At 38.1% G+C, this 18,749-nt stretch overlaps 1 protein-coding gene across 1 annotated transcript in view; it reads right to left on the bottom strand.

Moving 5' to 3' along the window:
* The window catches only part of TOGARAM1 (TOG array regulator of axonemal microtubules 1), a 77,699-nt gene extending 59,161 nt beyond the window's left edge, over positions 1-18,538 (bottom strand). The window contains exons 1-2 of the mRNA XM_082620182.1: positions 16,302-18,538; positions 1,674-1,830 (exon numbers count right to left, since the gene is read on the bottom strand). Coding sequence (XP_082476308.1) covers positions 1,674-1,830; positions 16,302-18,347 — 2,203 coding nt within the window. The 5' untranslated portion in view covers positions 18,348-18,538. The remainder of the gene's footprint in view (positions 1-1,673; positions 1,831-16,301) is intronic.
* Positions 18,539-18,749: the final 211 nt, after the last annotated feature.

Here is an 18,749-nt window from a genome sequence, read left to right as displayed (position 1 = left end):
TTTACTGCATAAAGGTCTATAAATTCTCCTAGGGTAACAATGTTTTCTAAATATTGTGTCTGAACTCATAGCAAACAAATTTCAATAACTGATACCATTTGGATCTTAAATAAAAAACAAACTCAATCTTTATGTTATACTCCATTTTCCCTTCCTAACTGGTTTCGTTCTGTCAACACATTACCATTTTTCTAATTACCTGGGTACTAAGTCTTGAAATTTTTATTCCCCTTCTTTATTTTTTATATCCAGTCATATTTTCCTGATTATTCATTTCTATTCAATTTGTAAACAACCTTGTAACCCTAGCTTCTTTTTTCCTTAACAGAAAAAATCTCTATTAGCTCCCTATAGCTCAAATTTTTGAATCTAGCACACAAGGGCTCCCCACATCCCAATTTATCTTTGACCATCTAAAATGAATCTTGCCTTTACTCAGTTGCCAGAACATCTCAAGCCCATTCCTAATGTGAGCCTTTGCTCTCTTCATACCTCCCCTCTAACATCTTAAATCATATATATCCCAAAAAGATGCAGTTCAAGTACTATCTCCTCTTTAATGCCTTTTCTATCTGATAAGGCCCATGATAGTGACCATGTTCTCTGAACAACATAATATTTACTTTCTGTAACACTTACTTAGGCAATTAAACATCTTTCCAGTTGCTCTGGACAAAAAACCTTAGAGCACTCTTGACTTCCCTCTCACACTCCTACACAACCCATCAGCAAATCATATCAACTGTACCCTTGACATATATTCAGAATCCAATCACTTTTCACTACATTTACTGCTACACTGGTCAAAGCCTCCATCAACTCTAGCCTGGATTACAACAGACTCCCTGTTTTCTCCCTTGTCTCCTTTAATCTATTTCAAATATAACATCCAAAACAAGCCTGGAAAGCAAGGCAACTGATGTTACTTCTTTCCTCAAAAATATTCCTCACTCAGAGTAAAAGCCAAAGTTCATTCAAAAGACCATTAGGCCTTAAAATAAGAATCCCTATTATCTCTTCAAGTTAATTTTCCATTTCTCTTCCCCTTAACGCATTTCATTCCAGACTTACTAGCTTCTTTGATCTTTCTCAAACGTGTCCCATACTCTGCACTAACTGTTCCCTCTTCCTGGAATTATTCGCTGTTCTCTCTTGATATCTATGTGCTTTGCTTCAAATATTCCCTTCTGAATATGGCCTTCTTTCATCACTTTATTTAAAGTAGCCCCTCCTCTATATTCCTCTTTTCTGCTTTTTTTTTCCATAGCATTTATCACCATCTAACCTACTCTGTTTTGCATTTATTTAATGTTTGCTTTGTCCAACTAGAATGAAAGACCTATTAGGCAGAAAGTTTTCCCTCTTTTGTTGACTGCTATATCCCTATTACCTAGAAAAGTACCTGTACATAGGATATACTCAGTAAATATGGGTTGTTGATTAAGCAAATATTGCCTTACATTACTACTTAAAGGATTTCAGTAAGAAACACTCCCAGGGTCTTATGAGACAATTATGTCAAACTGTCCATTCTTATCAGATCTTTAACAAATATTTATTGAATCTGAACTGTCTACTAGATTATAAGTTCTATGAGCTCTTAAAAGAACCATGAAGTTTAGAGGAATCTTTAACTTGGTTCAAAATTTCCATTACCTGAAACTTTCACTTACCAGCAGCACATGTAGGAAGAGAATCTGAGTTAAATTCCCAACTCTTCTGAAATAAGTTTCTTGACACTCTTTTTCTGCTAAAACATAAACCATCATTGACTGGCATTCCTTGAGAGGGCTTTAATTTTGGAGATGGAATGAAATCATCGGCTGAAAACTATAAGAACAGAATAATAAATTAGCAAATGTGGGTTAAGTCTACTTGGCAATAAATATGACACAATTTAGACCTAATTATGAAATTCAGATTAAAAGAAAAAAAATAAATTTATCAAATATACAATGATACAAATAAACGTCCACATACAGTATGGTACACTAGCAGTATTTTTTCATGCCATGATAGAAATGCTAATTTTTTTCCTCTTTCTTATATCTCACCCCAAACCTTTTCTGTACCTTACCTTCCTAGAGTACACACCTGGCAGCTAGGAAGGAAAGAAAGCAAATGACAAAAAGAGTGAAATGACAACTTGAATAGAGAAAAGGACATTTCTGATTCAGCAGCATGGCCAGTCACACTATGTCATCTTTGAGCATTGGACAATAAATGTTAATTGAAGATCACTGAACCTGTAAGCATCCCATTTTACTATTCTTAGTGAGACAAATTTACTATCCATATTCTGCAGCCCAAATGTAAATGTAACCTATGTCACGGTTCCCTTAGGAAATTCTGTATGATAGGTCTTTCAGTCAAAACCAAGTACATAATACTTTATTTACGTCTAGTACTTTATAGTTTCCAATTCCTTTTCCACATACCCACTTTGATCCTTAAGGTACAAAAGTGCCAGGATAGAATTTTGAATTTCTACCTAATCATAGTTAAAGAACTAAGCGAAAGCATGATTCAAGTGTTCAGAATTCTTCACCAACAATGGTCTCAATTGCTCTGGATTATTTCACATTGATCATAGCTATAGAACATTTTAAAAATTGAGTGAACACACAAGAAATTATACTTACTGTCCATATATTTATTTGGCGCTTACAGACACAATCAAATCTATACATGCAGTGAACTGTAAGTCTTCTCAGGTATCCTTCTCTACAAACTTTGTCAAGTGTCAAATCACAATGAAATACAATAAAATTAAAGATACATCTATTTGAAAACCTCTTAGCTACTTGACCATTACAAGATTAAGACTATAAACTACCAAATATACCTCAAGTAACTTCTTATTCCTCATCAAATTTTGTGAAAAACCTGTTAACTCCTTCAAAAATTAATCCCAAAACACCAGTGAGAAATAATGAATGCCTCAGCTGAAAAAGGCCTGACTTTACTTTCTCAAAATCCAATGTTATAATTTCTGTGACTGATTATACAGAAGGCAGTATGAAAAGGATACAATGGAATAAAAATGAAATCAATTACAGTCAACTTTTGATTAGATACATTAAAAGAAGGTATATGAACCCAGTTAAAATCATGAGTAATCCAGAAATAATTCTCCAGTATGGAATATACTTACATTAGAATTACTCCATAATTAATTTCTGCTTAGAGAACAGAACATGAATATGTATGACAGTGAATACAACAGCTAGTGGTAGTGGTGGTGGGGTGGAGATAATGGGGGCAGTGGTAGCAGTGGAGAATGTGTTTGTGAATCTGGCATTTTCAAGAATCTAGAAGTCAGGAATTACATTTTGCTGTAGAAAAATCTGCAAATATTTGAAAGCAGACTGTAGACACACCAATTATTATTATTATTTTTTTTTTTTTTTTTTTTTGCGTATGCGGGCCTCTCACTGCTGTGGCCTCTCCCGTCGCGGAGCACAGGCTCCGGACACGCAGGCTCCGGATGCGCAGGCTCAGCGGCCATGGCTCACGGGCCCAGCCGCTCCGCGGCATATGGGATCCTCCCAGACCGGGGCACGAACCCGTATCCCCTGCATCGGCAGGCGGACTCTCAACCACTGCGCCACCAGGGAGGCCCCCAGCCAATTATTATTAACATGAGAGGTCTCTTTTGGTCTCTCTTAAAAGCAGTCAAATGATTTTCATCAGGATAAGCTTTGATGGGACTAAACAAAAAAATAAAGGGAAAGGGAAATGAGTTAGCATAAAAGAGAAAAGTACACATATATTTTGAAAATGTTGTGAGCTAAATTTACAAAATATGAAGCAGTCTGTTTAGAGCACCTTATGACTCTTAGGAAGATGGAACTGAGTTTTAAGTCTTTGAAGTTAATATCTTAAAATTTAATTCACTTAATTCCTTACAGTAAATGAAACTGTTATAAAAGGCAAGTTTCACATTTAATATTAACAATGATTTGAAATTCACAGTCTTATCTACTATTTTAATCTTGCTGTTTATTATCTCTTAACCTTTACACTTGATTGCTTATATATTTTTCATAAAAACATTTCTTTGACCTAACACATCTTAGTTCAGCTTTTGGCAAGGTATGTTAAGGACATCACAAAAATAGTTGTTGTTGTTTTCTTCTTTCTTTTTTGGCTGTATGTGGGCTTTTAGTTCCCTGACCAGGGAAAGAACCCGTGCCCCCTACATTGGGAACACAGTCTTAACCACTAGACTGCCAGGGAAGTTCCATTACAAAAATAGTTTTAATTCCACTTTGGTATAGTTAGTAGTAAATTATCAGGAAAAGACTTTTTAATAGCTAATTCTCTCAGAAACCACCTACACTCTTGCCTTTATTGAGCTTGTACTAAATTTATCTTAACCTCCGGCCTCCAGGTTTGGACCCATTCATATTCTACCAGTTCTTTCTGGTTTTACCTGGACTCCAAACTTGTCCCTTAATGGTGGCCATTAAAAAAGTTCATTCCAATTACCTCCAAAGTCACCTTCTGAAACATCTTTGTGTGTTTTTTCAAATCATTTTCTATGCAACCTTTAAGAAAACAGAGTTGTGATACCATATATAACAAGTTTTATACCCCAGTTTTGCACTTAACATTATAATGAATTATTATAAACATTATATTTCCCATGTTATTAAAACCTCTCATAAGTGCTACAAACTTTCATTACAAAGAGTAGTAACTACTTATAGTAAAAAAAAAAAAAAAAGATAAAAAGTCAAATTCTTCTTTGGCACCCTTTTCACTAGAATCATGTGGATAAACTCTGTTAACAGTTCTTTCTCAACATATATACATTTTTCAATAAGCAATTTTAAAAAGAAACAAAAATAGATCATATACTACTCTGGCACATAGTTAGTATTCAGCATATTGTAGACATCCTTCCATGTTAATCCGTACAAATCTTACTCTTTTTAACTGTTGCCCAGTATTCCACATTATGGTTGGACTCACAGTTCCCAACTGATGGACATTTTCCTTGTCACAACTTTTTACTATTACAATCTTGTAGTGAACATGATTATGCACATATCCTTGTGTATTATATGCTCTACAGAAATATAATATATATAAAGAGAAATATATAGTTCTACAGAAATACTAAAAATGGAATTGCTAGGTCTAAGGACATAAACTATGCTTAAAGCCTGCATAATATTCCATTGACTAGATATGCCATTCTCCTATTATTGAACATTTAGGTTGCTTCCAAATTTTTTTTGTATATTGATAAGTAAGGAATATCAATGAGGGAAATGGTACATACCTGGCATAAGGTACCAGTGCTGATGGAAGGAGACTAGCAGACCTTAGAAAGATTGTTGCATAGTAAGTATTTTTTAAAAACAACTAAAATGGTTTCTTTGATATCCTTAGTCTTCCTACAGAAGAACAGAATACCCAGACTGAACTCTTTGTAGGTATCAGCTAACCAGTTTACCCACAAAATGTGTAAACAAGACTTAACTATGTCTAGTCTGTAATAATTTTTTTCTCTTTTCTCACTCCTGGTTTTTCCTTGATTTAGCCTATTAGCTGACTCTCTCTCTCATGTAAGAAAACAAATTGCAAAATAACAAACCAAATGCTTCTGACTGCTCTTTGATGTCTATTTCTGGAGGTGTCAGTAATATACTGCCCTTCTGGGTCCTAACTTGAGGATCAAACACATGGCCTCAAAGTGTACCTTTTCTGAGACTTGGACCGTTGAGTCCTCAGTGAACCTTTCCTTACATAACTCACTGAGCAATAGGGCTCTTGCAGTGAATCTGATTCTTGATAAAGTCTGTTTCTGGTTCTGATTTTGACTGGGCACATGGACAATAGTTTCCACACAGATGGCATCAATGGTGGAAATGGGTTTTGACTTCATGGTCTATCAGGTGATTTCTGCTGGACAGCAGTCTGCTTGTCAGGTGGCAGCTGACAGGGAATCTGGAATCTCGTTTCCTTATTGGTATGTTGTTTTTGCTTGTTTTGTAAATGTATGAATATGAGCTACTTTACTCCAATAACCAGAGTCCTCTTCCTCCACCCAAAATTAAGTTTTTTTCATGTTTACTTATTATGGGCCCAATACCTGACAATATCCATAAAAATCAAATTCTTATACCAAAACTAAAGAAAACAAAACCCTTAACATTCAATGGTCAGCTTTCTTCGATTTCGCTAAATAAATAACTGCAAATTAACATTATTTTAGAATTCTAAAGCTAAAGAAAGGACAGTAAAGAAACTTAATTATAAATTAGAAAAACTTAGAAAAATGATGGTTTCCAAAAGCCAAACAGCACAATATTTAATAGTTTTCCAAACCTTAAGCAAGTTTAGCCTTTTAAAAACTAAGAAAATTTAATGCTGTTATTATAAAGGATATGGACATTGGAAAAAAAAATCTCACCAAATTCCTGGGAACCACAATTCTCAATCTAATAGTTATCTATTGCTGTGTAATGAGTTATCCCAAAATACAGTAGCTTAAAACAACAAACATAATTGTCTCTCTTTCTATGGATCAGACATTTGGAAGCAACTTATTAACTGGATGGTTTAGATATCTCTGAGGCTGCAATCAAGATGTTGGCTAGGCTGCTGTCAACTGAAGGCCTGACTGAGACTGAAGGATCACTGAAGTTCACTCAGGTGGCTACTGGTAGGAGGCCTCAGTTCCTTGCCATCTGGGCCTCTCCAAAGGGCTGCTCACAACATAGCAGCTGAGTTCCTCCAGAGCAAGTGATCAGAGAAAGAGAGCAACCAAGGTGGAAGCTAAAATGCCTTTTTAAGACCTAGTTTATGAAGTCACGCACCACCATTTCTCCTTTATTTGTTAGAAGTGAGTCAGTAAGTCCAGACACGTTCAGGGAGAGGGGAACTGGACTCCAGTTCTTCAGGTGAAGAATTTCAAAGTATTTGTGGAAATATATTTAAAACCAACACACCCAACAATGATACTTCCTTGATGAACCTACTGAATCTAATTATATTTTTGTTTCTTTAGCTGCTCAATATTCTTAATAGATTGGCACCTGCTTCTACCTTAAATTCTACTGATTTATCATAATTAGATCCTCTAAGTTATGTAGAAAGTAAAAAAAATTTCCATTTTATGAATATGAAGTTTTTTGAGCAAATTGGTATATCTTCTCTCACTACAGACAATATTAATCAATCAGTACAATATCAACTGGAACAAACTCTTGTTCCAATTGGCTTATAAAAATCATTATTACTAGGTTAAGTGCTTATATCACATTAAACTAAGTAAAACCCAAAAAGAGAATTTAAGATTTCTTTTATTTCTGATGCTTTAAATGTACTAGCTCTTTAAGGAAAAAAATGGTCTTGCCAAAAGTTATACATTCAAGGGAAAACACAGACTAGCTGTGGGTTTCATTAATGACCTTGGTTACTCGGTTAAAGAACAAGGAAAAAAAATGTTCTTAAACAGAAGTTTTAATACACTGCATATACTTGTATAGAAAAAATTCACATAAAAATTCTATTTAAGATGGCTCTTTGGACAAATCAGACTCATCTGAAAACAGCTTTTTGTCTTTGCCCAGATTTTATCACCATGTAAAAATAATATTAGGGGGCTTCCCTGGGGGTCCAGTGATTAAGAATCCGTCTTGCAATGCGGGGGATGCCAGCTCGATCCCTGGTCAGGGAACTAAGATCCCACATGCCACAGGGCAACTACTGAGCCCATGCCACTAGAGAGAAGTCCATGCGCCAAAATGAAAGATCCTGTGCACCCCAATGAAAGATCCCACGTCCCGCAACTAAGACGTGATGCAGCCAAAATAAATAAATAAATAAATATATAAAAAAATAATATCAGTATGATATAATTGTTTGTGCAAACTTGAACTCATCCTCTCAGGAAACGCCTAATTAACTTAAATTTCTTAAATTTCCTCTACTGGTTTCACTGGTTGGATACATTAACATCACTCATTTTCAAAATATAAAATTGTAAAATCATGTGTTCAATTAAATTTTATAATAGATAATATCTTTATTAAAAGGGATCAATTCTTATAATGCCATAAATCTTATAATGCTTAATACATTAGCTTACATTATAATTTCTAGACTCAGTTAACTTTAAGATTTTAGAGTAATACAAAACTGGGGCTTCCCTGGTGGCGCAGGGGTTGAGAGTCCGCCTGCCGATGCAGGGGACACGGGTTGGTGCCCCGGTCTGGGAAGATCCCACATGCTGCGGGGCGGCTGGGCCCGTGAGCCATGGCCGCTGAGCCTGCGCGTCCGGAGCCTGTGCTCCGCAACGGGAGAGGCCACAGCAGTGAGAGGCCCGCGTATCGCAAAAAAAAAAAAAAAAAAAAAAAAAAACTGAATTAATGAAAAATCTTTAAAACCTAATTTCTAATTAAGATAAAAATGCAAATCACTGATCACAATACTTTTTAAAAAATTTTATTGAAGTATAGTTGATTTACAATGTTATGTTAAGTTCTGCTGTATAGCAAAGTGACTCAGTTACACATATATATATTCTTTTCCATTATCATTTACCACAGGATATTAAATATAGTTCCCCATGTTAAATTTACCCTTGTCTGTTATACATTACAGGATAACCATCAAATAAACAGGTGAAAGGATATATAAATGACTTTGGATGATGACAAATCCATGTTTATTTTTGCCACTTAAATCATTATGAAAAGGATATATATATATACTCATGGAGAGAATAAAAAGACAGTTCTTGGTTACATAACTTTTAGTTTTTTGTCTGTGAGGAAACAAAAGTTGGTGTCTTTGGGTAAGGTTATATTTAATATATATAGCTGATGCTGCCTTAGGTTAAAAAGTTACAGGGTAATAAAAATATGTATACAAGGAAATGGGTATGTTTCGTCCATTTATCAAGGGAATTGCTATAGCTTTTTTTAGATCGTAAAATCAATATAATACATAGTCTTATTTAATATGCTTTTTAAGGTTTATTTTTATTTTATTTTGATTTATTTATTTTTTTATTTTTTTGCGGTACACGGGCCTCTCACTGTTGTGGCCTCTCCCGTTGCGGAGCACAGGCTCTGGAAGCGCAGGCTCCGGACGTGCAGGCTCAGCGGCCATGGCTCATGGGCCCAGCAGCTCCGCGGCATGTGGGATCTTCCCGGACCGGGGCACGAACCCGTGTCCCCTGAATCGGCAGGCGGACTCTCAACCACTGTGCCACCAGGGAAGCCCTAAGGTTTATTTTTAAAAACTTATTTTTAAATTATTTTTAAGTTTTTAAATAGATTGTTTACTCTGAGAATAGATATGCTTTTGGGTTACTCATGATTTTGACAAGCATTAAAAATAAAAGTTTTTTTGGGAATTCCCTGGTGGTCCAGTGGTTAGGACTTGGCGCTTTCACTGCCCTGGCTGGAGGTTGAATTCCTGGTCAGGAAACTAAGATCCTGCAAACCACGCAGCTTGGCCAAAAACAAAAATAAATAAATAAATAATTTTTTAAAATTAAAAGTTTTTTAAATACTTCAGATATCTCAATAAAATTTTAAAAAGAAAATTAATGACTATTTATTGAAACAATCCAACATCTACACTGATATTAAATATGCTTTCAGGATTGTTTATGATTTTGACATGTTTTAAACTAAGGGTTTTTCTCTTTCAGATATTCCAATCATATATATATATATATTTTTTGGCTGCATTGGGTCTTCCGTTGCTGTGCACGGGCTTTCTCTAGTTGCAGTGAGCGGGGGCTACTCTTCGTTGTGGTGCGTGGGCTTCTCTTGCTGCAGAGCATGGGCTCTAGGCATACGGGCTTCAGTAGTTGTGGCACATGGGCTCAGTAGTTGTGGTTCGTGGGCTCTAGAGCACAGGTTCAGTAGTTGTGGCTCACGGGCTTAGCTTCTCTGCAGCATGTGGGATCTTCCCGGACCAGGGCTTGAACCTGTGTCCCCTGCATTGGCAGGTGGATTCTTAACCACTGTGCCACCAGGGAAGCCCTCCAATCATATTTTTTAAAGAAAATTAAGGACTATTTACTGGAAACGATGTACTATCCAAGGAAAATTTCAATTTTTAGGATTAAGTTCACACCAAATACATTAGTGCAACTTAATAATTTGGGATTTTCTATTACATTTAAATTTGTCACATTAAGTATTCTAAATCTTTCCCACATTCTTCAAATCCCTGATCCTCTATTTTCCATTCTCAGCTTGCCTCTTAGTGTACCAGAATATGGAAGCCTAATATTAGAGCCCTGCCCTCAAAATGTGAATCACAAATCAGCAGCATCAGCAACACCTAGAAGCTTATTAGACATGTAGTCTCAGAACCCCTCCCAAACTGAACCAGAATCTGTATTTTAACAAGATACTGAGGTAATTCATATGCACATTAAAATTCGATAAGCACTATTCCAGAGCTCATGTCTTCCTTTCGACTTCAAAAAAAATTTTGCTGTCTCAAAATTTTTCTGAATCCTAAGTCATCGTCCTTTTATTTTTCCTCCAGTTCTAGAAGAAAAGACTTCTGCCTCTATTCCAAAGCTAACCTCTCTATATACCTGTGTTCTTGACTCACTCAGTATTTAGGGACATTAATTCCTTGCCTTTCTCTCTCAAATTTGATTCTCAAATATGATTACAGGGATCAAATCATATGTTCCTTGCAAATCTAAAATCTACCACAGTACAAGACAGAGTAGGCAAGCTGAAGTTAGTGGTGGCTTCTTTCTCTGCTTCTTTCAAATCGGGTGTTTCCTATTTAAAAATAAAACATAGTAATAACTCATCCCACTACATCCTGCTATACCTTGCTTGGTCTTTTCTTTCACCCTCAAACCCTTAGATTCTATTTTTTCACTTAACAGATATTTGTTGATACTGATTGTAGGCACAGCACTATGTTAGTACTGTTATATAAACAAACAAACAAAAACAGTCCCTATCAGCACAGTGCTTACCATCACTGAGAAGAAAGAAGACATGGCTCACGTGCTAAATACAAACAGAGGAAAAAAATGCTAGGCGGTGCTTTATAGAGTAATCTATAAGCTCGAACTTGGCTTCACACATAGTGGATGATCAAAAAGATGTTTAGTAAATGCTTACTGCCTGTATTTCCTTATCAATTCATCTCATAAACTTATAAATTTGGTCTGTCTAAAACCACTTTCGTCCATGTCCCAATTACCTTCCAATAACCAAATCTTCTACATTGAAAAAGCTACAGACCTAGTAACTACATACACATAAAGCACATATGCTCCTTACTTTTCAGTCTAGGTTACTGTAACTCTTAATACGTTGTAGAGAAATCTGTTAGGAAAAATATAGCTAACACGGCAGCCAGCTAGTGATGCCTGATTACTGGACTCCACTAAACCATTAAAAGTCATAAAAGCACAGAAAGAGATGCAAAGTTTCTGATAACCAGAGTACCAGAGGAATCTGGTTATCAGTCTATATATCAGGGCACAAAAATAATCAACTAAATGGTGGAAATAAAAACAGAATTGAAAAGCCTAAATATTCAAAAGTAAGAGAACTGCTAAACAGACTTATATGATCTAATATTAAACAGCCAATAAAGATCCTACTACAAATTATTTATTTTCAAGAAAAAAACGTTCATGGTAAAGTTAGTGAAAGGGGGAGACGTTTGTGTATGGAAAAAATAATCTACATTTGTATAAATAAATTGAAATGATACTTGAAGAACAGGCAATAAAATATTCACAGGAGGCCTCAGTAGTGAGATTGCTGAAAACTTTAAATTTCTTCTTTGTGCCTTTTTATATTTTCCAAATTTTCTATAATAAGCACTATAATTTTTTACAATCAGAAGAATTATTAAGAGGAAATTAAGAAAGATAAAATTATGAGAAAGGTACCTTCAAAATTATTTTACAAGTAGCAGGCTGAATATATAAGAACAAATCATGCTTTTTCAATCTCCCCTGCATTTAACAGTACTGATGTGCTTCCTGAAACACTTTATTTACTTCACTTCTAAAACCTTTGTTCTTTCTTGGTTCTCTTCCAACTCTTAGGCACTCTTTCTCTTTGCCTTGTATGGTTCTATCTCCTACTGCTATTCCTGAAATGGACCTGTAGGCTAAAATTGAGTCTTAAGCACTCTGCTCTTACTCTAAATGCCCTTCACTGGAGAGCCCCTCCAATCTCACAGTTTCAACAATTACTTCTCAATATGGGACTTCCAAGTTCTACATCTCTAGTTCTTTCCTTGTCTCTTGAATAGTGGTCTTCAACAAACTGAGCTGAGTGTTCTACCTTCCTCTACCTAAAGCTCATTTTTCCCCAAATTAACTTCCATTTTTTTGGGTCTTCCTATTCATGGATTTATTATGCATTTTGTTACCTCATTCAAATTTGAGTTATCTCTCTTTACCTCCCTCTCCTCCTCTATATTTTAGAGCAGTTTTAGGTTCACAGCAAAATTGAAAGTACAGAGAGTTCCCATATATCCCCTACTCACACCCACACATATAGCAGATACCCACCCTCCACTAACACCATCCCTACCAGAGTGGTACATTTGTTACAACTGATGAACCTACACTGACACATCAGTATCATTGAAAACCCATAGATTTATATTAGGGTTTACTTTTGGTGTTGTACATTCTATGGGTTTGGAGAAATATATCCATGACCAGTATCCATCACTGTAGTATCATACAAAATAATTTCACTGTCCTAAAAATTCTCTGTGCTCTATTCATCTGCTTGAAAATATAGTATTTATTAATTTTTTAAAAATATATGTACTTTAAAAAACTGCACACATAAAAATATTTAAATATTTAATCCATGTCCTCCATTAAGATAATTTCCAATGTAGTTATTCTACAGACCATTTCTGAGCAAGAAAGTATAGTCAGCCCTCCAAATCGGTGGGTTCTACATCCACAGATTCAACCAACAGTGGATGGGAAATGTTTAAAAAAAAAAAAATTTCCATAAAGTTCCAAAAAGCAAAATTTGAATTTTCCATTCCTTGGCAATACATAGCATTTACAACTATTTATATAGCATTTACATTGTATTAGATACTGTAAGTAATCTTGAAATGATTTAAAGCATACAGGAGGAGGTTATATGCAACTAAAATATGACATTTTATATAAGGGACTTGAGCATCTGTGGATTTTGGTATGCTTCTGTGTCCTGACACCAATCTCCCTCAGATACTGAAGGACTGTATAACTTAATTTCTGGGATAATTTTTAATTTCACCATAACTTCTTTCAAAAGCAATATATATCTACACTAGAATTTCAGAAATGTGTTAATTTTCAGATTCTTGGTGCTTTAGCCAGTATCAGAATCTTAATACATTAACTTATTTTTTTTTTTTAGGCCACACCACACAGCTTGTGGGATCTTTTTTTTTTTTTAATTTATTTTTGGCTGTGTTGGGTCTTCGTTGCTGTGAATGGGCTTTCTCTAGTTACGGCGAGCAGGGGCTACTCTTTGTTGCAGTGTGCAGGCTTCCCACTGTGGTGGCTTCTCTTTTCGTGGACCGCGGGCTCTAGGCATGTGGGCTTCAGTAGTTGTGGCATGCAGGCTCAGTAGTTGTGGCTTGTGGGCTCTAGGGTGCAGGCTCAGTAGTTGTGGCGCACAGGCTTAGCTGCTCCGCGGCATGTGGGATCTTCCTCGACCAGGGCTTGAACCCGCGTCCCCTGCATTGGCAGACGGACTCTCAACCACTGCGCCACCAGGGAAGTCCCAGCTTGTGGGACCTTAGTTCCCCAACCAGGGATTGAACCCGGGCCACGACAGTGAAAGCACCAAGTCCTAACTACTGGACTGCCAGAGAACTCCCTACACTAACATTTTAGATTTGACACATAACAAGCAGTGTTAAAATAAATGCTTACAGAAAATCATTCATTTCCCGGTACTTATATGAGAAATACATGAGAAAAACCATATGACTAAATTATGTAAATACAGAAAAATTTTTTTTTTTAAATGAAAAATTTTAGAATTAAAAGGAACAAGAGAGAACACAGTTCTCCTCCATACATTCTGAGAAAGGCACGAACTACTTATTTACAAAAATGATCTCCATACTTGGTCCTTGCCTACATTTTTAGTTTCATCTTCTGTTGCTTCCCACCAAACTCCTTGTTTCAGCTGTTTAGAAATTCACCATTTTTTATTAACTCGCTAAGTCCTTTTATAATTCAGTGTCTCTGAACATATATATCTTCAGTCTGAAATTCACCAGGATGCATCCACACTTAGCAAATTCCTATTGATCTTTTATCATACCATTTCGATTATAATCACCTATAAACAAGTTAATTTAAGAAAAGTTTGACCATATGACTGTTGGATAATTCTAAGCATAAAAACAACTGCAAAGAAATCTTGAACTTTATTTATTAGGTAGTTAGTTGTTGTATTACTGGTGTCGTAATTATATTTTGTGTATTGTAGGCTACAGCATATGAATAAATATAACTGATATTGGGGACCAGAGTTATACTGTGGGAGAAGGGAGATACAAACATGGACTAAAGGAAGATGAGTAAGAACCTTGTAGTGCTGGATTTGAACTAGAGGTATCAGTATGAATTTGTTTTAAAAAAGTAAAAAAGGTATTGGGACTTCCCTGGTGGCACAGTGGTTAAGAATCCGCCTGCCAATGCAGGGCAGACAGGTTCGATCCCTGGTCCAGAGAGACCCCACATGCCTTGGAACAACTAAGCCCGTGCGCCACAAATACTGGGCCTGTGCTCTAGAGCCCACGAGCCACAACTACTGAGCCCATGCACCACAACTACTGAAGCCCGCACGCCCTAGAGCCCGTGCTCCACAACAAGAGAAGCCACCACAATGAGAAGCCTGTGCACCGCAACGAAGAGTAGCCCCCTTGTTGCAACTAGAGAAAGCCCACGTGCAGCAACGAAGACCCAACACAGCCAAAAAATAAATTAAAAAAAAGAAAGAAAAGAAAGAAAAAAAAGAAAGAAAGAAGGAAAGAAAGGAAGGAAAAAAGGTATTCCCTGGTTATGTCCACTGAAAGGACCAATGCATAATGATAAGCAATAGCAGTGAGCACATCTATACCCAGACTTTGGTTTTAAAATTCCACTCTCCACGAAAAAAAAGCAGTTCTTGGGCTCTTGGAAAAAAGGTTGATTCCAGGTCTGGAGCAAGAAAAATACAAGGTAAGGCTGGGCATCATACTGTTCAAAGACTAAAGAGTCATGAGAAAGGACACAGGAGCCAGCCACTGGTCAAATCAATTTTAGCATCAAAAGGAATACTAATGTATTTAATTATTACACATAAAATAAAAAAGAATGCCAGGTAACAAATACAGAAGGACCATTAGAATTTTCAGAAGTGTCACCCTTTTTTGTAGTTCCCAATGTAATAAATATACAGGTAAGGATCATTAGTGGATGCTAACAACAGGGGTCGAAGGTCATTGACATATCCATAAGGTCTCAAAATATCATCCTGCAGATCATGTGCTAATTATAAAGAGGAAAGTAAACCTTTGCAATGGAGTGATATGGCTATCACCACCTTAACCAAATGATAAAACTTAGCATCACCAATAGTGGGACACCTGATATTACATGCCTCATGAGGTGATGTCATGTAAAGTTCATCTCATTATAGATGGTAATGTGGTAAACACAGATGAAGCACGTGAATATTCGCTGTACTATTCTTTTAAGTAACCTACAGATTTGGAATTTTCAAAATAAAAACTTGAGGAAAAAAATCTCAGTTCAGATGTCATATCTTATTGGAAGGCTTTTTTTTTTTTTACTTTTCCAGTGGAATTATTTTTTCTATTTTCAGTATTCCCACAGGACCCTTTATATTTCTATTTCAGCACTTAACAAATTTGTAACTGCCTGTTTATAGGTCTGACCTTTTCCCTAAACTCTGCAGAACTGGTCTTATCTTCCTTCCCAGAACTTGGCTCTTTATCTGGTACCTACCAGGTATTCAGTGTTTGTTGTATGAATGAGATAACTGATATGCCAAAGTGACAGGCCAAAACTGAAATCCAAGCATTGTCTATATCAAATTGTGCCTCAAATTTAATCCAATCAATCAAGCAGGAAACCTACCTAACCTACCAAACCTGTCTCATTATAATAGATACATCAGCGAATTGACTTAAAAACAAAGCATACAGTCCTCAAGGAGCCTCCCCTTTAAGTCATTACAAGCATACTTTCATTTTAAATTCTTTCATTGCTTCAACTCAAGGAAATTAGGGAAGATGCATACCTGTTCTATGTCCTTTGAATTGGAGGTCTGGTTTTCTCCCGTGACTCCAGGCTGCTCATTTTCCCATGGTAATTTATTTTTTCCTTTTCCTGCACTTAGTACCCTTCGAGTACAGATAGTTGGACTATAAGATCCATAAATTTGCATGCTATCCCTTGTGTGGTCACCACAGTGACAGTGCGCACTCTGAGTTCTGTTACCCGCCAAAAGCCAGTCTGTATCTGCTCCATGTGCCAAATGGCCTGATCTACCCTGGGCAGATGATGGCATGAGTACTGCATACTCCACAAATCCCTCTTCTGTTAACTTTGGGAGGGTTTTCCTAGCCAATCTGGCCTGCACAGCATTCATCACTCCATCTCCGTTATCCTGCAGCTCAACAGTATCCACAGCTTTGAAAAGGATGCTGGTTTTACCTGAGCCCATTGATGATGCCAACACAGCAAAGGCTTCAAGAGCTGCTTGGCGTACCCTGCGTTTGCTATCTACAAGAGCTGGGGCAAGATCAAAAGACAGTTTGGATAAGTCAAAATCCTCACTGGGATAGGTCAGGAGGGAGCAGATGCAAATGTTCACCACTTCCTCTCTCACTCTGGAATGCTTATGTTTGAGATGTTCCAGGAGTAAGCAAAGCACCTGTTGAGGACCTACTTCCTTCATTAGCTTGAGGAAGATTTTCATGTATTCTTGTTTGATCACCAACTTGTTGTCTGCCAGCACTTTGACAGAAGCTGCTATAACTGGTCCCAAGAACTGTTGTACCTGCTCTCCAAGACGAACAACCAGTAAATGAAGAACTTGAAGTGTGCCATGGACCACTTTGAAGTTAGAATCGTCTAACAAATTATACATCAAACTAATGAAACTGACGAGGCTAGAATGAGAGGTGGAACTAGGGTTAAAGCGTCCCATCACCTGTTTTAGCTCCTCAATAGCCTGAGTCCGGTTCTTATAGTCTTCCTGATCTAACAACCTTGAATGCAGCTCCTGAGGAATAATCCCAAATTTAAGATTGCTGTTGGAAAGAGGCACTGCACTGGGAAGGGGATCTTCAGGAAATCCAGAGGCTTCAAGTTCCAAATAATAAGGAACCTGACTTCCAAACTGGGACTCCAGGCGGCGATTGTAGTGTCTCCTCAGGGCAGAAGGCAGGCGAGAGATATATGACTGAAACCTCTCTTGGCCAAGACGCTCCCCAATTTGTTGAAGTGCAGAGAAGGCTGTCTCAGATTCTTCTTCTATCTCCTGACCGCCAAGCTTTCGGGCTAAGGATATTATCACCTCGGTAAGATCTAGGCCGAGCAACAAATCCTCAGGAGTAAGCAAGATAGGGAACAGTAGTGCCGTGGAAGCTCTAAGCCGGGCATCGGTACTTTCCAGTCCTTGTTGTATAAGCATTCTCAGCACCTCTCCAGAACTACGTTTCAGACACACGTGTAGGATCTGCAGCGCATCTTTCCGCAGGGCTGGATTCTCTTCTCGTAAGGAGACAACTAGTTGAGGCAGAAGTGCTAGGCTAAAGGCCTCTTCCAACTGGCCTGCCTCCCCCTGACCCCGGAGAACGTCCGAGAGGAGTTGCAAGCAGAGTCGCTTCTCATCACTACCTCCTTCCACAAGCACTCGACCCACGGCCCGATACAATGCTTCCTTTCGTCGGGGGAAGCCAAGTCTACCGCCCCGGCGCGGCAAAGCAGCCTGTAAAGCCTGGAAGGCCTCGGAAGGATCCGGCGCGGTCCGGAGTTGTTGAAGGAGCCGAGTCTCCTCTTCATCTCCCCCTGACAAACCACCTCCAGACCCAGACCAATTACTTGAGATTGCCTCCGCGGGCATCAAGAGGGTAGAGGCCAGAGGCGAAGGTGTCGGGGGGCAGGAACCGTGGTCTCCGGCAGCTCCACGGCAGCAGTAGTTTTTCTCACCTCTCATGGCGCCCCCACCTCGTCTATCATCAGTCTCTGGGGCGGGAGGACGACTGCGGCTCCGGAGGCGATAGGCACAGAGGGCTGGAAGGGGCGGCAGCGGGAGCAGCGCGAAGGGCGCAGCCGCCATGAAGGGTCGTCAAGTGGCGGAGCCTGTAGGAAACCATCTTCTCCGAAGGGCTCGATGGAGCCCAGCCTTCCTGTTCTTCTCCAAGCCTCAAGCTGCAGAGGAGGAAAAAGAACAGCTTAAACCCCCAACTCCCGGAGACTGCCTTCGGCAAAATGGCCCCCGTCTGAGCCCCAGACCCCACAGCTGCCTCCGGGCGTAACCAGGGGCACCACGTGACCAAACCGATCGCTTCCATGGTGATGTACCCAGCGCGGACCTCTTGACCCGGGAATCAATCTGCCGTGATGAATACTGGGTCATGTAGTCCACATCGGAAGATCGGACTAGGCAGAAGGCCCCTGGAAACGGAAGTGAAAACATTGCGAACGTAATAAAAGAATCTGGAGCGGAGAACGCGAGGAA

This window comes from Mesoplodon mirus (genome assembly GCF_964341445.2).
Source record: "Mesoplodon mirus genome assembly, chromosome: 4".
NCBI classification, from domain to species: domain Eukaryota; kingdom Metazoa; phylum Chordata; class Mammalia; order Artiodactyla; family Ziphiidae; genus Mesoplodon; species Mesoplodon mirus.
The sequence above is the reverse complement of the archived record's forward strand: the minus strand, read 5'-3'. Positions and strand labels throughout refer to the sequence as shown.